We start from the raw sequence: 23,264 nt of genomic DNA, 5'->3' as shown, positions 1-23,264 counted from the left end.
ACATATGCTAGAGATAAGCGGTATTTGCGTATACCCTTAGTATAGGGGGCCCAAAGGAGAACATTTTTCTAAAACCGGGAGTCGATGTTCCCGAGTATAATATATATATATATATATATATATATTTATATATATATATATTTATATATATATATATATTTATATATATATATATATGAATAGTTTTTAAGACTATTATTCGAATAAGGTTTATTCGATAACTTTATTTTTATTAAAGAACATTACTTTGAATATTCATTCGAGGACTTATGACTCCGTTTATTTTATTTAATGAATATTATTTTGAATATTCATTTAAGGACTTATGACTCCGTTTATTTTATTTAATGAATATTATTTTGAATATTCATTCGAGGACTTATGACTCCGTCTATTTTATTAATGAATATTATTTTGAATATTCATTCGAGGACATATGACTCCGTTTATTTTATTTAATGAATATTATTATTTGAATATTTATTCGAGGACTTATGACTCCGATTAATTACTAATTATTATTCTTTATTTTATTAAGGAATAATGTGTCGATAATCAAACTCACTTTTGATTATTCAAATAAAGATAGTACTTTCGTATAAGTATATCTTTGGTTATTTAATATTCATTGCAAGTATAAGTTTTAAAACTTCTACTTCAATTATTTTTATAAAGATTATTCTTTATGAGAATATTATTTAAATAATAATATTCAGATATTTTCTAATATATTGGGACTGATTTATTTCATTAAATCAGCATTAAACCAAACACTCTTTAAAGTGTTTTCGAGTCTTCAAAATGATTTTTAAAGGTTAGGGCGGATCCCAAAACTCATTTTTATATTTAAGATCTTCCTTTTAAAGGGGATTTAAATATTCGCTCAAAACCCGAGGGATCCGGCTCTGTGGTGTAGTTTATATTCGCAACAAGGTTGCTGTTTTGATAAAAGAGTTTTTGATTACTTACCCAACACTCGGGAAGTAAAATTCTTGGAACAAGTTAATCCATTAATAGGCATCGTCTAGGAAATATTGGTGAGTTTTCCTTTCCAACTAGATACGACTTCTTGGTGGAGCCGTATCAACAAGTTTCTACTTGGGGAAAGGGGGGACGAGCTTTACGTTTCAGAGTCATGAATTTCATCTGAACTAGGAGTGGCCTAAGTGGTCGAGTGGCGCCGGCCCAGCCTTATTATATTGGCCCAAATGGCCCGGAAGTTCCGCTAAGACGGTACATTCCTTAGGAGTCCAGTGTTCGGTTGACAAGTAAATCCGACAGGTTCTCCTCTACATGTAGAAAATGGTGGGGTTGCACTACTACGACTGATCATCGTAAGTGGTATTCCTAGCGCGGCAAACTCCCGTAATGAGTTCATCATCCAGTTGGATAATTCTGCAACACTACCCAGAGCATTTCGATCGAAAGGCTACGAATGGGTGGTTGCCGAAATTTTGACAGGGTCAAACAGTTATAATGGTGTTTCCATTGAATGAAGTATCTCATAACTTCATTTCCTTTAAAAATATTTCAAAGATTGAATCTATTCAAGTCTTAACTTGTGGTCTCATCTATGGGATGACCTTTTGAAACTTATTATACTTTGAACAGTAGTAGTTCAAGTAGATTTCTAAAAATGGTATAAGTATAGTGAAGTAATTGGTAAATTCATCTTCCTTTAAGCTTATATCCAGTAAGTAATTACCTTACACTTGATAAAGGATTCCAGTAAGTTATCCATTTAGATACTTGCATTATTGTTTACACTATATATTATCTTGCGAGCTGTAATGCTCACTCTTGCTTCATTTCTTCATCACACAACAACAGTTAGGAAAGATGGACAGACTCAAGCAGACCCAGCGCAAGCGCGTGGGAAGCGTCCCGCGTCTTCCCGTTGATATTGTAGCTGCTATAGCTGCAGAGGTAGATCTATTGGTAGATCAGGCATTCTACTTTTGGGAACCAAATATTGTATAATTATAACTTGTGGCAGATAATGGCAATTAACTGTAAACTTATCAAGTAATCATTTTGGGTTGTAATAACTTTTAAAATTATGGATTCAAGGACTTGTACTTATTTCAATTTCATCTCTGAGACTATAACGGGTTGTGGTGTGTGTTAGTGTGGGGTCACAGCATGAGGTTATTTATTATTAATTAAGTGAAGTGATATTGTGGAAAGAAAGACCGTGACGACCCGGATCCCCGACCCCGGATCTGGGGGTGTTACAATGCCCATGAAGGACGGATACTAATGAAGGGTCGAAAGTACCCCGAATCGCGAATAGTCCATTGTAACTTCCACGAAAACTTGAGTAGTTTTCTCAGAAGTTGGGGGCAAATGTTATGGATAGAGAATACAAACCTGAAAGACGCATTAAATGTCATGGTTATTATGATTGGATTTCATGTCCAAATCCCAATATGAACTAGGCCGGTTAAGGCATGTCACGAACTAGGCCGGTCATGGCTTGTCACGAATAGAAAATGACCTAGATCGTTAAGGTCCATGAACATAAGCTGTTGACGGGCTAGGCCCAATTCGGCTGGAAGACTAAAGACATGACGTCCAACATGGACAATAAGTCCTACAAGGAATGATCTAAAATCCACTACTTTACAGGAGTCCTAATTACCAAATAAGTTGGAGACTTATCCACCAAGTCTTCAACCCAAGACTAACCCTAGACTCACCTCTATATAAAAGGCTCTACCCCTCAACCTAGAACTACATTTTTGGCTTGATTCGTTACAACATAGAGATATGTAGGCATCTTGCGAGGGCATCCATTCGACGAACGTGAGAACAACCATTAAACCTTGAAGCTCACAAACATAGCATTAAATACTAATAAACCCTAGTTTTTATTTCACAACACTTTGCTATTTAAAATTTAACATATTTACTAACAATGCCATGGTTTTTATATTTTAAATAAAATTGAAATTATCAAAATCTATGGTCTTGATGGTAGGTCACTTGGTCTCTTGATACATATGCTCTCCCTAAAGCCTTACCCTTTTTGATGAAGAATTGAGGAACTCGTGTCACATCGGTAAAATTATTATAAAAATGAATGATCTAGATATGCATTATTTTTTGTCAGTGAATTAACAAAATGGTTTTCTAATAATTTAATTAACCAACAAAAAAATGAAAAAAATAAATTCAATTTAGTTGGGCGCCTAGTGTGAAACGTTCAGTCCTTATAGAACTATATCATGTTTGAATGCAATCACACACACACATACACACACACACACATCTCCACAACTATTTTCAACCTAAAAATATTGTATAAGACGATCTCACATTTATTGTTACTATCAATATATTAATATAGCTACTCAAACATGTATCATATACTTCACATGTTTATTACTTGCTTGTACCGTAATCAAATTGTTAATTAGATATGCATTATTTTTTGTCAGTGAATTAACAAAATGGTTTTCTAATAATTTAATTAACTAACAAAAAAATGAAAAAAATAAATTCATAAAAAATTTTAGTTGGGCGCCTAGTGTGAAACGTTCAGTCCTTATAGAACAATATCATGTTTGAACGCAATCACACACACACATACACACACACACATCTCCACAACTATTTTCAACCTAAAAATATTGTATAAGACGATCTCACACTTATTGTTACTATCAATATATTAATATAGCTACTCAAACATGTATCATATACTTCACATGTTTATTACTTGCTTGTACCGTAATCAAATTGTTAATTAGAGTGCGCTCAAACACTCACACTGACACATGAAAATATAAGATTCTTCCTTTATGTTATCTGATATCCTTTTATAATAATTATTTATTTTAATCAAAATTAACTTTATTTATGACATATTATTTACAATACATCATCACAAAAGTTTATACAAAAATCATATTAAATTACTTTTTACCTTTCATGAACTGGAAAAAGAGGCAATGAACAATAAACTTGAAATTACTACAAAGCTCCTCATGGTCGTGAATTTTGGACTTTTACCTATCTAGAAAAACTGAAGCCTCGCTTTAATCAAGTTTTTTAAACTATGAATCAGGTTTACCACTTTACTTGAAATATGATCGAAAGTAAAGTTTTGAAGTTCTTAAGGGCTGACCTAACGAAGATAAGGATCGCAAACTAAGGTATAATTATATAATTTATACTTATGCTGATAATGGTTTTGGAAATAGCCCAAACAATGGACCTAATATAGTTGTTGATAAGATTAGGTCAAAGCGTAGGAGGACAACATCACAAAAATGTGAATATAAAGAAAAAATAATTATGACTTATTGTGAAATTACTTGTTTTGTTATGTTTGCATTTAGAGGGGACCGCAACCATGCTCTTGCATCTATGAAACTAATAAATTTCTCATATGTAATAGACAACTGACTTGCGGAGATAAGTATTTTAACTGTGATACTAGCAAAGTCACTATAGGTTGTAGACAATCATTTTCGGTTCTTAAAGAGTTTGTTCACATGAAAATATTGGTGTTACCGTGACAAAGTTTAAATTTTTTGGACTTGATCTTAGAGCTCGTATCTGGGAACATTATGCAGATATGATACTTGACAAGTTTAAAAGGATAAAAGAGTAAAGTAACGACTCTTTTTCAGGGATGGCAATCGGGTCAGATCGGGTCGGTTATCGCATAATCCATGTCCAAACCCAAAAATTTTATCCATACATGAACCCGACCCGAACCCGAAAAATATCCGAAAATGAATACTCGAATCCGATCCATCAGATTTTAGATCGGATTCGGATATACCTGAAACCCGAAATTTTTTTGAATTGGATATTCATACCCGAACCCGAAACCCGAAATCTGAAAATTTATATAATTATTGATATTGTAAGTGCTTGGGATCGAACACGCAACTTGCAGAGAAAAAGTTTTAACTTGTTATCTACAACCACTCCACCACATCATTAATTGTGTTATTATATGTATAACTAATATTTAAAAAATCAACTCAATTAATACCCAATTTTTTAGATTTATCATTAAAAGATGTTTTGTTAACTTTATAAACCTTATCACTCGTTTAAATGATTGATTAATTATATTTCCTTGAACTTTATAATTAGTTAATTTTTAACATAAATATAAAAATGTATGTTCTAAAAATTATAGAATAATATTTCTAATGATTATTATATAAAATAATATATATATAGTATTATAATGTGTAATATATAAAATTCTAATATTATATATATAATAATTTGGGTTTTTTTTCAGATTTCGGGTTCGGATCGGGTTCAGATAGAGTTTCGGATTTCGGATCGGTATACCTAATATCCAAATCCAAATCCAAAAATTTTCGTGTTTAAAAATTAAATCCATATCCAAATCCAAAAAATCGAGTTCGGTAAATTCAAAATTTCGGTTTTCGTATCGGGTATCCGTCGGATTGGATTATTTTGTCATCCCTACTCTTTTTACTATGAATAAAAAGTTGATGATGAAGGTTATCTCCCTGGGTTGCTTTGGGCTTATATCACTGGTCGGAGAAATTACAATGCCTTCGGTGATATTTTTTCTTTTGATCATCCTCATAGAGCAAATAAATACAGTTATTTTAACAATTATTGTAAGATTTTATTTATAATATCCTTTTATCCATATAATTATAGTTGACGACAAATATTTTATGAGTTGTGGAATCATAAAATTTCTCTATCATTGCTTAATGTTATGATCCATATTATGTTATTACTTTCAATTAACAATTATGTATCCATGTTTCTCGATATGCTTTGATTATTATGTTACTAGTTGTATACTTAATAATCATTTGTTTTATATTTTTTTTTATCATATACTAGTTATTACGATATGGTTGTATCATTCACATGTGTTGATAATCACTAGGACAATGTCACTTTTGCTTATGCCATTCTAAAGAAAAAAGATCATTACAACTTCATTTGCGCTTTTAAAATATTTGAGATTGTAATAGTTCGTGTTCCAAAATTTGTTATTACAGATCAATATACTGGTATTAGCAAAACATTAATTTTTTTTAAAGATACTCGTTAGAGACTTTGCAAGTTGCATATCATGAACAAACTATCAAAAAAAGGCGCGTCATTTATTTGCTTTTATATATTGTGAGATATGTGTTTTGTATATAAAACTTGAATGTAATAAATTTTTAGGTTGATCCCTCTTTAATTTTCAATAAAAAGTATATGAGAAAACTGAAGTCTTTAGTTTGGGTAGGTCATTTAACTATTAATGAATTTCGAGAGGGTTAGAATTATGTAATAGAAGATTATGAATTGTAGGAAAAAACATAGCTCGATGATTTATACAATATACTTGCTGACTAGATCCTTACTTTCTCTAATATTCTAGAAATGGCGGGTCTTCTAAAAATGACATCAAGATAAGAAGGTCTGAACTTTATTTTCTACATTTTCAACAAAATAGGGATACATTGGTGTAATTATGTTCTTGATATGAGAGTGTTATGGATTGACAATGTTATATTAATTCAAGTAATGACTCTCAGCTAAGTTCTAAACCTTATTTGCAACAGCCTATTGAAAAAGATGCTAATGTAGTTTAAACACATCAACTATTTAACTTTATTCAGGAGGAGATATTTCAGAGTTTTCCATACACATTTAGATGACATGAATGTTGTTGATAACATATTTTTTTTCAGGTTTTAAATATGATACTAAACAAAAGAATGTTTGAGATAATTATGCATGTCTCTTATAACACATGTGTTACATATTTAATATGCTTTTATAAGCGCATATAAAATATCTATCAATTGTATATGTTATTTATTAACTGCTTATTGCAAGCCTCATCGCGATTATGTGACTACCATATATATTGTTTATGCAACATTACTTATATACCAGGTACTTTTGCAAGCATGCATTTTCAACATTGCATCAATGTATGATATCACATATCCGGCGTGAATTTGTTAAAAATTGTTGGACAAAAAAAATAAAGTACTATATTATTTGATTGGTCAACATGAATTAGTTGAGCATTACGCATCTCTAAATAACACAAAGTGAAATTATAGTGAAATGTATTTTGATTTTAGTAGTTGTATCTGTCATGTGGGTACATATGAAGTCAAGGTTGACAAAATGCATGAACGTGTCAAGAAATTGAAGCTTGATACATGTGATATAGAATCTGATAATGCTAATCTAGGAAGACAAACATAAACATTTATGATAATTTGGTACACACATCAAGGTCCTATTTTGATTTAGAACCAAATATTAGTCGCAATAAATGATGTGAAAGCAGAATAAAGAGTGGACAAGAAATTTTAATGAATGATAAACAACATATATTGCAGATTTGGTAAAATGAAGATCATAATATTCATAGCTTCCCTTGGGGTTAAAAGTGAATTTTTTATATCGACATGTCCTCTAGAATTAGAATAAATTAATTTTGATGTCTATTCGTGTGATATACATATCATAAATGTGTATTACGTCGATTTTTTTTGTGAAAAAAATTGAAATAGATCTTTTCTTCTGATTTTTTTTAAAATTATATTTAGGTCATCACCCTAAACACACTTAAAATTTAACAATTATTAATATTTAAACAAGAAGAAATTTATTATCATTCACTAAATGAAAGAACTATAATTTGTGTATTTAATTCGACGATCATGATGAAATTACTTATATACGCTTTCATTAAATTTAACAATCGATAATATTTGCATATAATGTTCGTTTATATTTATATACAAAACATATGATATCATTAAATGAAATAATATAATTAAATAAGTATGTATGCTAGTTTAGTATAAACTTGATAATCGGGTAATGGATAAATGTTAATTTATACCAACATAACTTGATATGTATTTTTGAACAATTCTGGAATTTGTATTTAAAAACATGATAATATAAAATATATATTATGCGCCGAAATATTTTTAGATATTGGAACTTAATAAGCATTTTTTGTTGAAATATTTGATGCATCATAATTCTTTTTTTTTTGAAAGATGATGCATCATAATTCTTGTTGAAGTATTAAGACAACATACATAAATATTGGTGAAGAATTTTAGAAATATTGGTATTGGGACACTTGCGCAAGTCTAGGAAAAGTCTTCTAAAATGAAGTATATCCACAATGTTATAATGTCTCATAATTGAATTTAGGATTAAAGACACCATCTCTTCTGTCTTATTCATAAATTCACTTAATTATACTATTTAGAATCAATACGCGAATCATGTAGAATATGTATTTGTTGTTACATGCATAAATAAAAAACTCGGTTGTTATTTAAATAAATATCATGTACAATTTGCGAGATGATAATGTTTATATATATTGGATGTTTAGTTTGAGGTAAACTCTAATTGAAGATAATTTTCTAATATTTCAAAAAAAATGATTTCATAAAGATAAGATTATATATCCCGGAACAATATTAACGACAAATTGAAAAAATTACAATTGGTCGTAATTTGAACTTATCATTGTGGTATAATTTTATAATAAATATATTATTTTTGACATTATTTCCAATTATATTTATATAATTATGTTGATACTTACGATATTTGTACATTTATATACATTCAACGATTATTATATCAATACTAACCTATAACCCGTGCGATACACAAACTGATTATAACATTTATTATTTTATTGTTTTTTATTATATAAAATTAAATTATAGCAGATAATAAATATGTATTATTGAAATTCATGAAAAAGTTAATAATTTATATATCATGCTATTGACAGATTCAAATTTTAAATAGTTTAAATAATAAAAAGCCATCCGGCCGTGGGCGCTTATCGGAGCAGTGTATGCGGTTGATTTGGTGTATGTGGATGATGTGGTAAATATTTTTTTTTAATTTGTTCTTGATTTGTTAATAAATTGTTATTTACAAATTTGAATTATTAAAATTAATTTTGGAAGTGTTTGGTTCCCTACGGAAAATGTGAAAAAGAAATTGAGTGCGATTATAAATCAAGTAGGATTATCATTCAAAGAGTTTGTAATTATATCAAATACATGATTTAATTTTTTAAAAATAAAATATATTTATTTTAACTTTGTTTTGGAAAGTGTTAACTATTTTAGGAAGGTGTTAACCAACTAACCAAACGAAACCATGTTTCGCTTATAATAGTATAGTATAGATACTCGCATTCATCTACTTACTAAATCCGACTATCATGTCGATATTTTTGTACACGTATTTTCATGAAACTTGATAATCGTATCGTTATCGCATTGTATAATAATTGTTATTTTTCTAAAAGAGAAGTGAATATTTAAAATTAAAGCACCGGAAATCCAAAAGATAGGTTTACACTTTACAGTCCCAGTCCAGTCCATCCAATCACTCTGCCGGTTTTTTTTTCCGTCTACCTAATAAAACAATGTTACGACCACTTAACCGAGCCGGTTACCTAGATCGTATCACCCAACTTCCCCCACTCCCGCGCGTACATACGCGCCCCCTTCCCGGAGAACTCACCGCACCACTTAAAATCCATCCAAATTATAATTCTCCTCTCCAACGCGCTCTCTCTCTATCTCTCTCGTCAAATATTACATTTCTATCTCTCTCTTAACAACCATGGCTGACTTAACGGAATCTTCGCCGTTACCGTCAAAATCACCTGCGTTCCGTGAAGACTGCTGGACCGAGGAAGCGACGGCGACTCTCGTCGATGCTTGGGGACGCCGGTACGTTGAGCTGAATCGCGGGAATCTCCGGCAAAAAGACTGGCAAGAGGTGGCTGACGCCGTTAATTCACGGCACGGTCATAATAAGAAGACTAGACGTACGGATGTGCAATGTAAGAACCGGATCGATACGTTGAAGAAGAAGTATAAGGTTGAGAAAGCAAGGGTTTGTGAATCCAACGGTGCTGTGGTGAGTAATTGGATGTTTTATGAGCAATTGGATTTTCTCATCGGTCCGAAGATGACGGAGATCAAGTCGCCGCCGATGGCGGTTGCGTTGCCGATTAAGAGAGGCGAGAAGAGCGATGCGATGGTGGTGGCGTTGCCGCAGAAGAGATCGGCTGCTTCGGTTGTCGATGATTCGTATTTTAGGCGGAATTATTCGGCGGTGGCGGCGGCGGCTGCTGCGGCGGAGGAGGAAGTTGATGAGGAAGATGAAGATGTTAGTGAGGAGAGCGGCGGAGGAAAGGAGCCTGAAGGAGTTAAGATGCTGGCGAAAGCTATTAATAGATTTGGGGAGATGTATGAGAGGGTGGAGCTGGCGAAGCAGCTTCAAATTATTGAGTTGGAGAAGCAGCGAATGAAATTTGCGAAGGATCTCGAGGTCCAGAGGATGCAGCTGCTGATGGATACGCAGGTGCAGTTGGAGAAGGTGAAGCAGGCCAAACGCTCGGGGTCTGGTTCTGAGGGTAATATATCTCGTGTCTTTGTGAATATAGTTATTTTAATATTTGTTATTCCGTTTTGTGTGTTTCGGTGTTGCTTAATGTGATATTAGGCTTGTGCGCTATGAATTTGTTGCTTATTTGATTGCTTCAGGATTTTAAATTGCCATGATAGTCACCATTATTGTTTGATGTTTTTAATTTTTAGTGTTTCTTATACTTCATCAATGTGTTTGTAATAGTTAATTACTTAATTACCTTTTGCTGCTATCAAGAATATTTGTTTATTTGGTGGGGTTGGTCTTATTTTTAAGTCATTTTTGGGTGTTTGGTTTAAATTTTTATGCTGATTTCCGAACTACTGAATTCTCACTTTTGGTATGCACCGGTGAGGAATTTTTTCGTGAACACAAAGTAGTTTCTAGTATCTTGCCTCTAGTATAACTTGTGATAGTCGCAATTTATCTTGTGACTGATTCTAGTTTCTTTGCCAAATTGTATGACTGTGAATTAGCTTGCTAGTTTGATATATGATCTATATACCTAATCATATAGATGAAACAATAGATCCTAAACATTTGTGGATTAGAATATAGTGTGTGTGTGTGTGTGTGTGATCATCGTAGGGTGCTGAAGATCTTGTCATCTTTTCTTTTTCAGCTTTACCTGACCATTATGAAATTTTGTAAGTTTGCTCATCCGTTCTCATTTAGGAGTCATCCCATCAGAGTGTTTTGCTTTTAGTATCATAGCAAATGGATCCTCTCCTTTTTATAGCTGAGTAGTATTCCATTGTTAATACTCAATACGTGCTTACTTGATCTGATACAAGTATTTTTTAAATTGTCTTTAATGGCTCTGTGCTCCCTCTAAGTATTCATGTCTGTAATATTCTATCTTATTCCCCCTTATGTATGTATCACCTTTACATGGAAGTCAAAGTAAGTAAAGCCTTCAATTTGATGACGTGTTGGCTTGTAGTTTATAAGTTTATTTATATTATATACATATGCTTATTTTAAACTTTTCTCGGGCTAGCTAATTTTTCGATTGTGGTTCAATTTGTGCTTTGCTTGTGTTAATAGATAATCACTAGATAGACAATCATTGGTCTTTTAAACTCTCCCACACTTTTCTATACGTTTCTTCTACCTTTAAAGGAGAAAGAATGTTGTTTACTTGTTGCTCTTTGTTGATGGTCGTGAAAAGTATAGATATTATAGGTACTGCTGGTTTTGAAGATATTAAGTGTCAAATAATCAGACATAGTTGGAGGCAGTGGTCTCTCTATTGTGCAATGATCTTGGCAGTGTCTCATCTCATTTGTGCTTTATCTCAAAGTCCATAAATATATCTCTGTGATAGGAAGAGAACACTTAAAATCTCTGTTTAAGGCACATTGCAATTGTCTGTTTAAGGTCTTATGTGGCTGAAACTTTCCTTACCTAGTTACAAGATTACTTGCAATTATCAGTCTTGCTGTTGTGATGTTGCTCCTTGGTATTTTTAGTTATATAGGTAGTTAGTTTACCTATACTACATCTTGCACTTAGAAACTAAGGATGGTAAATATAACTAGTGGAATGACTCCTATAGCTGCCTGCGTGAGAAAGAAGCATTACTTTTAAGTATGAACAACATTTGATTGTTTTTGGACCTTAGATGATTAGGTTGATGACATTTCACCGTCTCTCTCTCTTTTGTGTTTCTAGTAGGCTGTTGTTTGGAGAACCTAAAAACCTAGCACCCTTTTGTATAAGAAAATAAAATAGAAAAGGCACATGGAAAATGCTAATTATCTACATGTGTTACACCATGATATGTTTCTTTTGTTGGTGTTGATGATCAAATCAGAAGCGTTCTCCCAACGAGTGATCGTAACTACTTACAAGTTGCACATGTTTGTTATTTGTACACTTTTATTTACTGACCATTTATTTATTCATATCTAAATAGTTTCATTTCCTTTGTTGTGCAGACATTTATCACTAGCTTAGCCAATTTGGAAAAGACTTTAGTGGTCATTCTTATTGAAAGAAAAGCTTATGTGATGACCCTGGCGAAATACATGTGGTAGTTTATGGCTGATTTTGAAAAGGAGGATGTTGTCTAAGTAATGAGGAGACAAGGTTGCTTTTATAATTATGTGTTGTTACTGGTTATGGATAGAAACTTGAGGGTCCTCAATTATAACAATTCATGCACATTGCGAACCAGTAGAACAAATTTTGTAGTTTGGTTTTTACAGCATGTACAAATTTTAATTATTTTTTTCAGTTTTATAATTGGAGTTAAAATGTTGAGGATTATTGTTTTTTCTTTTGTTTGTTTTAACATTTTGAGAACTAGAGTAAGATTATCAAGCTTAAATTATGACAATGGGATGGTAGAAATAGGTGGTTTTGAAAAATGTAAAAGGTTCCCTCTCCAACTAGGCAATTACTCGAACTAGTATACTACTTTCAAACAAACTAGGCAACTTAAGATTATATCTAGTAATTGCTTTGATATGAATCTTCAGATAGTAAATATAAAAAATGTTTCGTATCTCATTATCATTGGAGAGTTATTATAAGTTGTTTGCATTTTTTATGTATGACGACAAAAATTAAACGTTAATGTAGTTCCATAAATTTGTTTAAGCTAATATTTTCTAAACTGAAGAAAGTTTTTCTGTAACTATATAAACTTGAACAAGGAAAACGTGAGGAATAAACAAATATTTAACCATAATAATACTTTTCCTGTTAAATTCCTTGAGGATTGACTTTTGTATTAAAACTGCAACTAGTATATTATGATGAGTCCAGATCTGATTTAATTACAAAAATACAGTATTAGTGATTTACTATATAATTTTGTGAAAATGCCTTGACTTTTGAGTTTTTTTTTTTACTTTCAAGCTAGTTGCTGGTATTTGGAATTAAAAACATTTACGCACACAGTTGAAAGTCCCTCTTATTAGTATTTTCCTGTGATTATAATGATAGTTCACAGAATCCTCATCCCCCTCCCCTCTCCATATATTTCATTTCCTTTTTAAAGAACTTAAAATATCAAAAATCAGGTTAACCTGCTCACGTGTGTTTAATACAAGTGCTACTACTCTCTCTCGGTCTTTCATCTATTCTGTCACTTTTGAGGATCCTTGATATATTACAACTATCAAAACAATGAGTTGTAAGTTAATGGGGCGCCATCATTTCCATAGTAATGTTAGTACTAGAGTTAAGTTCACAACTGTTTCATTCTCCTTTCGCTGCTTCATATTTGTACATGTGCTTCTTAGTTTTGTTTTCATCCATGAATTGGGATGCGTTGCTCAACTTTTGCCTCCTGAAGAAGGTTAGTAGTTATATAAACTTCATTTGCCTCCTTTAACTTGTCTTTCCCCATCAATGAAAATTGTTAGATCAAGTGTAATGTGTAACTTCTTGTTCACATAAATTTCCATTTCTTAATCTGGAACATTTCGTAACAATTACTTCTCATACTGCTATCTAAAACTTATGAAACTGAATGCTAAAGTTTTTGGAACCATTCAATCCGGACATGTGCTTTGAACTTAAATATGTTGGTTACAATTTCAGTTTGTTAAGTTATCTACCAAACAATCTCAGTGTATGAATAATTAAGCTAGCTCTTCTGATCGTGTATAAACAAACTAGAGTACCATTGTTGAACTCGCATGTCAACTGCCCTTATTGGGTCCACTTGCATAAACTCACCATGTCTGACTTGATATCCGGCTTGACTTGCGTAACCGTGCATGCACCTTATGTATTGCACATGTATTCACAACAAGTTGGCATCGATTGACTTTGAATTTTACATTGTTTTTACATGATCTAGCTAAACAAAAACAAACTACTGCCTATATGTTTTTATTGTTAACCTGTGTGGTGGTGACAGTTGAAACTCTTGAAGAAATAGCTACGAAGCTAAATATTAAACATTGGGACGTTAAAAGGAATTCTTGTAGTGGGGGTGGAGGCTTGAGTGTTGTGTTTAACATCCCTCAGGCACTTAGCAATGTGACTTGTGATTGCACATTCAGTAACAATTCTGTTTGCCATGTCACCAATATGTATGCTCTTCCTTCATTGAAACTTGCTTTAAGTTATTTTGGCTTACTTTTATCTTAGTAAAAAAGATTCTGTGTACATGCCCCAGCGCTTCTGTCTTTAATTTACTCTATTTACATTGCAGCCAGCTGAAGGGACTTAATTTGACGGGAGAACTACCTTCTGAATTTTCAAAACTTACCTTCCTCCAGGAACTGTAAGAATTGATTTAAAATAGCAGTATATACGTGCGATTGACTTTGCTGTCCATTATCGTAGCATGCGCTCTCTTAAAACTTGAACGTGTTAGAAGGAGGTCTTAATTGAATACCAGATACTATCTCCAACATTCTCACTCTCCCGTCACTCGTATAAATGGACAATTAAACAACAGCAGACATACAAAAAAATAATTAAATATCAACAATCTAAACCAATACCGAACCCTAAACCGGGCTCTTTTCTGTGTTAAATAATCAACTCCCCCAAAACCTTAAGGTATTAGAAGAAAACTTTAATGAGATCATATACTATATACGACACATTCTATAGTACTAGATTTAACAAATCCAGAGATTTCCTGCAAAATTTGTTTTATGTTTATTTGTTAACTTTTAAAAATTTATCACCGACAGAGATCTGACTCAAAACTATGTCAATGGAACTATCCCCATTTCTTTTGGTCAGCTTCCTCTCAAAACTCTGTAAGTGCTTTTATTTTATGTGGAGACTTTGTTCGGCTATATAGTTGGTTAACTGTCTTCATGCCATTGCTTTGTAAGAATGACAAATTTACAATTCAACTGTTGGTAACATAGTAACTACACTGCAGAGGCCTTCTGGATAATCGTATCAGTGGTTCAATTCCCCTGGAAATAGCTAATATTGATACGCTTGAAGAGCTGTGAGTAGAGAAACAAATAGACACATATTCTTCATATTACTGTACTGTTGCCTTAAACTTGAATCACTTATTTATAACTAATACTCACAGGATCCTGGAAGATAATCAGCTAGGAGGGACTCTTCCTCCGGAGCTTGGAAATTTGAAGAGTCTCAGGAGACTGTAAGCTTACTTCTAATCTTTGTTATGGTCTTTTTCTTAGATTTAGCCTCGATTAACCTTCTCTTTTTCTCAGCACAGGATAGTGCTAGGCTAAAATTTGATCATAGTTTCCATAAGCACGTGCATCATAGATGCTCTCTTTCTGTATTCGAGGTTTTAATCTGAATGATGACATCATAGTGTATCAACTAGAAACTTCGGCTTTACAGCAACCTAAACCTGAAATTGACAAAATTGTCACAATAGTTATCACTAGGACTGTAAGTAGTTATTCTGAAAATCTTGTTACTTAAAAGCTAATTGACTTTTATGATAACAATATATTATGTAAACTGATCAGAAATATACACCCAGTAGTAACTACTAAGGTTCCAAATGTTTATCACAAAATGATAGATATTAGACTGAGAAAATTATGTGCCATAAGGAAATAATGTATGATGAACGGGCGCCGTCTAAGTGACTGCTGCAAGTTCTTTTGAAGTTCAAAACCCTAAAAAGTCGTGTCAGAAGTCAAACTCAGAGATCTAGACTACTCTATGTGCCTTAATATTGCAATTTGCAAAATTATTCTTGCCTATTCTTTTCCTCATTATCGTTTCATTTAAGCTTGATGTGTCTCCAGGTCATATTTAATAACTATACTAAACATGTCTTTTCATTGGAATGAAATGCAGTCTTCTTTCTTCTAACAACTTCATTGGAACAATACCGGAGTCATTTAGTGCTCTAAAGAATCTATCAGACTTGTAAGCCATGGTTAATATTGATTGTTTGTCCCAAAATATATGTTCAGCGATGTCTAAAATATCTGTCGGTTGCAGTAGGATAGATGGGAGCGAATTGTCTGGAAAGATACCTGATTTTATTGGAAATTGGACTAAGATGACCATATTGTAAGAATTTTTTTGATATTCTTTTATAGAATTGTCGATATTTCATTTTTTGGCTATAGGTTTTTTGACACAGTCAATCACACATATATATCCATTACCATTTTGAGAAGCTTCATTTAATATATTGTAGGAATCTTCAAGGTACATCTATGGAGGGTCCCATTCCTTTTAGTATCTCTCTATTAAAAAACCTGCAAGAACTGTGAGCGAAATTGGAATTAATTTAAATCGTTATGAGTGTATACACGTGAAAATATGAACTTAAGAAAACATTACTGCGATTTTTGTCTGCAGGCGGATATCTGATTTAAATGGGTCTGTTTCAAGCTTCCCCGATCTGCAAGGCATGGCAGATATGAAGTACTTGTGAGTTGATCATTGGTATTCATTATGTCTATCAGTGCATTATCTGTGATTGATGTTTCTGCTGATGTAACAAGTTACTTTTCAAATTTTGTCATGAAGGATACTGAGAAGTTGCATAATTAAAGATTCAATTCCACCATACATAGCAGAGATGAGAATTTTAAATACCTTGTACGTTGACCTTTAGAGCTGTTCATTTTTTAAATTTTATTATAGACTTCGGTCAATATTGTACTCTTATATTCAGTGCTCGTTCTTAAGGACATTATAAATTTTCCAAATCAGTTCATGTGCCACCAGCATTAGTAATAAGTGTATTTGTAAGTTAAGTAACTGTACAATATGTTGAAAGTGCTTTATTCAAGATTGTACTGAGAACAACTATATTAGTAGTGAAATCCTACCAACTTATAACATATTGATTATGTACTTCGAAATATATATTCTTTATTGTGGTCAAATTCTATTCTTTGCAGAGATTTGAGCTTTAACAGGTTGTCTGGACCAATTCCAGATTCAATTCAGTCTCTGGAGTCCAGCCTGAACTTTTTGTACGTAGCTGTATAATTGTTCCTAAGATGCTTATCTAGAAATTTATACTCGCGACAAAGCAGAAATATGAATCCTTAAATTTTGTCTGGAGCTTTTTCGGCCTGTAAAAGTCTTTGTATGATATACTCATTTATGTGACGATCGTCTTTGGATGCAGGTTTTTAAATAGTAATCTACTAAGCGGGGTAATACCAAGCTGGATTTCTGACAGCAAAAAAAATTTGTCAGTACACTTTCTAGTTTTGTATACCCTTTCTAATATTTTGTAATGAAGTTTCTTTTTAAGTTTTAATTATAGATGCGGCGCAGCATTCTTATTTGCTATTTTCCTGTCCACATTCACTGCAGTGATGTATCTTACAATAATTTTACCCAACCAACATCTCAATATAGATGCCAGGCGTCAAGAGTGTAAGTGCATTCATAATATGTTTCTTGATTTTTTTCATTGTTATACAACTTACAGACCATTGATCTGTTTTGCAGGAATTTAGTTGCTAGCCATTCATCTTCAACCAGCCCCTCGTAAATTTACTTATTAAATTGGCATGTATTACTTTTGCATATCATCAGCACTGACCCAACTAATATAATGTTTGTCAATTTTAGAACTTTGTGGTGCATGAAAAAGGACCTCCCTTGCCCCGAAACAAGCCAATGTGAGTGATTAAACATATAAAATTGTTCAACTTTGTGGTGCAGAAGTACCTTTTAGCTTGTAGGCAACTACAAAGAATTATAGTAGTATTTGTTAATTTTTCAGATCATTCGCTGTTTATTAATTGCGGTGGACCCAAAATAGAATCAGGAGGCAACGAGTATGAAGATGATTTAGTTACAGAAGGTGCATCATACTTTCATCCTACAGAACGATGGGCTTATAGCAGTACAGGTGTTTTCATATATAATGACAGATCCAATTTTGTGGCTAGACAGACGAATGTGACCGGAGAAGAATTTTATCAAACAGCCCGCCTTTCCCCTTCTTCACTCAAGTACTATGGCCTTTGCTTGCGTAAAGGTAGTTATAAAGTCCGCCTTCACTTCGCTGAAATACAGTTCTATGCTGACCAGACATTTAGCAGCATTGGGAAGCGCATTTTTGATGTATCTATCCAAGTGAGTAAGAGGTTAAGTATTTTAGTAGAAATTAATTATACCTCGGGATGACAATTTTCAAGGAATCAGTTGAAATTTTTCGCAAGCCTTAAAACAGGATAGGTGTAGCTTTCTGCCCGAGTTTAAGTTGTTTTTCTCTCAACAGGGAAATGTTATTTGGAAAGACTTTAATATTGCAGAGAAAGCTGGAGGAATAGGTAAGAATATCACCTTGGAGCGGGATGTTACTGTTAATGGTAGCACTCTGGAAATTCACTTGTACTGGGCAGGGAAGGGGACTACTGCAGTACCTAATAGAGGTGTATATGGACCTTTGATATCAGCAATTTCAGTAACACCAAGTGAGTACATCTTAACTTTTAGGGTTTTTACCTATGTTGCACTACCTAGTCTCTTATTTGAATTGTTATTTTTGATAGACTTCGAAACGGGGGGACTATCAACTGGAGCTATTGCTGGGATTGTGGTTGCTTCACTTGTGGGCCTTGTCTCGATATTAATTGTAGTCTGGATGAAAGGTTTCCTAGGAGGAAAAGATGTTGAAGATAAAGGTATGATATCTTGTCACCATAAATAATGTGCTGATATTTTTTTGTGAATGCATTAGATAAGCAACCTCCAACTGTAGGAGGGGAAGATTACAGGACAAAACCGAACTTAAATAATGTGCCGATATAAGTTAATGTGCAACTTTAACTCGCACTAAGACACTTAGATAATGTGCCGATGTAAGTTAACTTATCACTTGTTTCTAGTAATTCAAATAGAATTACTGGAGAATCACTTATCTAACTTGTGTTTGTACTTATCTGTGCCGAAGGCCTTCAGTTTGGAGTGTTACATTTATAAGAACCTAGTTGATGATGTCCGGGAGTGCTGAACTAATCACCTCACATCCAGTTCCAACTAACTATAAGATGAAAACTTGCAGCTGTTGTAGTATTTAAACTGTCTAATTTCAGTTTTATGTGCTGCAAAACTTTTCTTTATCAGCAAAAATGATAGATGCTGAGAAAAATGAATTTGCCATAAAAAACATTGTGCCCAGAATACAAAAATTTGCATCAAAGTGTGAAATAATAGTCCGAGTGTTGCAATAGCTACTGAATATAGGGTGATTACAAATATGAATATGTGGATTATAATTGAGTGAAGCCAGCTAACTTTAGGTGCTTGATGCATGAAATAATGATGCAAAATCCAGAACTCTACCTATTCGTTCTCCGGATTACGGTCCAGAGAAAATTTGCAATTAAAAAAATAAGATGCAAATAAAATTAATTTCCCTTAATAAAATGTGCTTCAAATAGTAGTGTGGAAATTAAAATTTATCTTGCTCATTTGCTGCAAACAACAGATGTGCAGCTATTATCCATGTTTCTAAATTGAGTTACATGGATACTGCGGCTGATGAACATTTATCAAGCACAAGTTCGAAAGAATGTTTGAAAGAGAATCATTTATGTTAATATTACATATATTGTGTTCATGTCAAATTATAATGCATTTCCTGTGCAGTTTTTGTCAATTTTTAATTCATATTTCTGTTCAGAACTACGAGGAGCAATAGAACAACAGACATGTTATTATAGTTTAAGGCATATCAAATCTGCAACTAGCAACTTCGACCATGCAAATAAGATTGGTGAAGGAGGTTTTGGACCGGTTTACAAGGTACATAAGTTTCTTCCAGATTGAGGTTATGTCTCACTCAACACATATACATAGGCCTACAGCAAACAGTTTGCTGATAATTTCCTTCAAGATTTAAGCTGTTTTCACAGTATTTCTGAAGGTGCGGTCCATGCTTAAAAAAGTTCTTCGAAATCAAGTTGATCTCTCACATCATTGCATATACATAAGCCTCCATTAAACACTTTGCTTAAAATTTCTTTTATATTGAAGCTGTTCTCACACTATCCCAGAATATACAGGTCATGCTTTGAAAAGTGAAAACGGCATAATATGCCTGCATTTTTTTATTTTATATTCAAACCATATATTATTATTATTATTAAATATTAAAATTTAATTCCAGATTAACAAATGTTATATTTATGGTTTCGGTTATAGGGTATTCTACCAGATGGCCAAGAAATTGCGGTTAAGCAGCTGTCCTCCAAATCAAAACAAGGAAACCGTGAATTTATTAATGAGATAGGCATGATATCTGCTTTACAGCATCCAAATCTTGTTAAGCTTTATGGATGTTGCATTGAAGGAAACCAGTTGTTGCTGATATATGAGTACCTTGAAAACAACAGTCTTGCTCGAGCCCTGTTTGGTAAATAATAAATTGGAATAATTCTTTTGTGTACCCCTTTACCTTATAGTTTACGTTTGTTATCTCACGTTCTCTCAGTACTCTCACTCAGTCTTCCATCTTTTAGGTCTTCATAAACAACGACTTAATTTGGACTGGGTGACGAGAAAGAAGATTTTATTACAGATAGCAAGAGGCTTAACTTATCTTCACGAGGAATCAAGGTTGAAAATAGTTCATAGAGACATAAAGGCCACCAATGTACTGCTTGATAAAGATCTCAATGCAAAGATATCAGACTTTGGTTTGGCCAAGCTTGATGAAGAAGAGAACACCCATATCAGCACGCGAATTGCTGGAACAAGGTGAGTTTCTCATGTTTTAATGATATTCAAATTTTGTATAGAATTATTATCTGGGTAAAATATCTTACCTCTATGAAGAGTTGGTAAAACATAATTCTGGTTATTGATCTGTTCTAACCATCAACCTAGGTAATTATATATTATTCTTGCAAATCAAACCAATCAAAAAAAAGCTGTGCTGCTCCATCTTAATTAAGTCAGAATTATGAACAAACACGAATCTGAAGTATTGTGTGTGTGCTTGCATATGTTTGGGTGGTGGGGTAATAATTAATAATAGAAACCTTAATCATATCTAACCCTAAATAATGACTGGTCCCAAAGTTTCCACAATCACAGTTGAGTGCTAGGTAATTTTATATTGTCCACGATGCAGAATAGGCAGTTTCACTATAACTCTAAATTTCTTTCCTTACCTCTTGATTATGATTTGTCTTTGTGAACCTAGTAATATTTCAACCAAAACCATATGCATAGTTAGCTACTCGTAGATTGGGAAAAATCAATGAGTGCCTGGTATTTATTTCTATTAATTTAAGTATAAAAGATTTGCACTGGTTTTTCTAAATATGGAGTTGGAAGGATCTTAAGAAGATTTTTCTCGGAAAGAAACGAACTGTCTGCTTGCTTCCACATAGTCCATCGTTCACTGATCATAAAAAATGTAGGCAATGGTCGCTTTCAATTATACATGCTTTTACTGTACTGATTAATTTCTGTAACTGGTAGTAAGCTTCCTATAAGTTCAGTTGGTATAAGGATTGTCTTGAACTTGTAATATTAAACTCTTGAAAGTAATTACTTTTGATTTTATCCATGCCAGAGGATATATGGCTCCGGAATATGCAATGCGGGGGTACTTGACTGATAAAGCAGATGTGTACAGTTTTGGAATTGTTGCACTGGAGATTGTTAGTGGGAAAAGCAACACAAGTTACATGCCAAAACAAGAGTTTGTGTACCTTCTTGATTGGGTAACTTATATACTGCTTCATTGACTAAATATTCTATGTTTTGCTCTGCTTTTCTGTCAAACACACACTTCCCTGTCGGTATGCCTTTGCATACCAAATTTTGCACTAATATTTTGGTTGGCTAGATGAAAACTGGCCTGCGTAGCACACTTTAGCCACATGCAAAGTTGCCTTGAAACAGACCTCCAAAATCTGGCACATCTTCGAAACCCCTCAACTTCAGATAAGAATCGGGGAGAATAACTAGTTTTAATTACAGTTAAATTGTTGGGTTGCTTGTGTATTTTAGTAGCTTATACAAACGGCGTAGTGCTGAAGCAACGATTAAGATTCTCTACGGTTCTAATGTGTGCAAGTGTTATAAGCTGAAGCTGGACTGCTGGAGTCACATTCATAAATTAGCTCTGCTGGACCAATTAGATCAGGATACAGAACTTGCACACACCTGTAGATTATAGATATCTACAGTTTATTTTATTCTATGTCTGCATTATAACTCAAAAACTGAATAATACAGACTTTGGAAATTGGAAGTTGAAACCGAGTTCTTAATGCTGTAGATTTTTATAAAATTACATCACACGTCATAAGTTTTTACCTTCATGCTGTTTATATTTATTTATTTAGGTATGGAAGAAAACACATATTATTCCTTTTACTCACTTCCTCTTTTACTCTAAATGTCTTCAGGCCTACGTCCTTCATGAGCAGGGGAATCTTTTGGAACTCGTAGACCCAATTCTTGGCACAACTTACTCCAAACGAGAGGCGATGAATATGTTAAACATTGCTCTACTATGCTCTAATCCAACTCCTACTCTCAGACCATCCATGTCTTCGATTGTAAGTATGTTAGATGGAAACAAGAAAGTCGAAGCACCCATTTTCATTCGCTCCACCGCAAATGATAAAATGAAGTTTAAAGCCTTTGAAAGGCTTTCACACGACAGCCACACACTATCCTCAATGGAAGGGCCATGGGTTGATTCCTCAATCTCTATACCAAGTAAGGATACTAGCAAACTTCTCACTGATCTGTATGATGTGAATTTTGAGTAGATATCTACACATTAATATATCTCTTTGTAGTTTGTTGAAATAAATTATAGATGTATACCGAGTGATCATAGTATGTTCTTTAAATGTATATCGGGTAATAGTAATCCTAAGTCCATTTATCAA

The 23,264-nt window shown here is 33.1% G+C and overlaps 2 protein-coding genes across 2 annotated transcripts; both read left to right on the top strand.

Annotated features, from left to right (window-relative positions):
- The first annotated feature begins 9,332 nt into the window (after window positions 1-9,332).
- LOC141667012 (trihelix transcription factor ENAP1-like) lies at window positions 9,333-12,726 on the top strand. The gene is made up of 2 exons (XM_074473298.1): window positions 9,333-10,441; window positions 12,396-12,726. The coding sequence occupies exons 1-2, from the start codon at window positions 9,643-9,645 to the stop codon at window positions 12,407-12,409; spliced, it is 813 nt and encodes a 270-aa protein (XP_074329399.1). The 5' UTR covers window positions 9,333-9,642; the 3' UTR covers window positions 12,410-12,726.
- A 697-nt stretch (window positions 12,727-13,423) lies between these two features.
- On the top strand, window positions 13,424-23,196 carry LOC141668073 (putative LRR receptor-like serine/threonine-protein kinase At1g53440). Its single transcript, XM_074474764.1, has 24 exons — window positions 13,424-13,762; window positions 14,330-14,504; window positions 14,627-14,698; window positions 15,117-15,185; window positions 15,314-15,385; window positions 15,476-15,547; window positions 16,225-16,296; window positions 16,372-16,443; window positions 16,574-16,645; window positions 16,738-16,809; window positions 16,909-16,980; window positions 17,286-17,360; window positions 17,519-17,584; window positions 17,710-17,772; window positions 17,848-17,886; window positions 17,971-18,020; window positions 18,125-18,480; window positions 18,626-18,821; window positions 18,900-19,031; window positions 20,033-20,154; window positions 20,554-20,764; window positions 20,871-21,108; window positions 21,932-22,082; window positions 22,773-23,196. Exons 1-24 carry the CDS (start codon window positions 13,591-13,593, stop codon window positions 23,139-23,141), a joined length of 3,060 nt encoding a protein of 1,019 aa, XP_074330865.1. The 5' UTR covers window positions 13,424-13,590; the 3' UTR covers window positions 23,142-23,196.
- Window positions 23,197-23,264: the final 68 nt, after the last annotated feature.

This window comes from Apium graveolens, chromosome 6 (assembly GCF_009905375.1).
Source record: "Apium graveolens cultivar Ventura chromosome 6, ASM990537v1, whole genome shotgun sequence".
Taxonomy (NCBI): domain Eukaryota; kingdom Viridiplantae; phylum Streptophyta; class Magnoliopsida; order Apiales; family Apiaceae; genus Apium; species Apium graveolens.
Note: the sequence above shows the minus strand (reverse complement) of the source record. Positions and strands in the feature narration are given on the sequence as shown.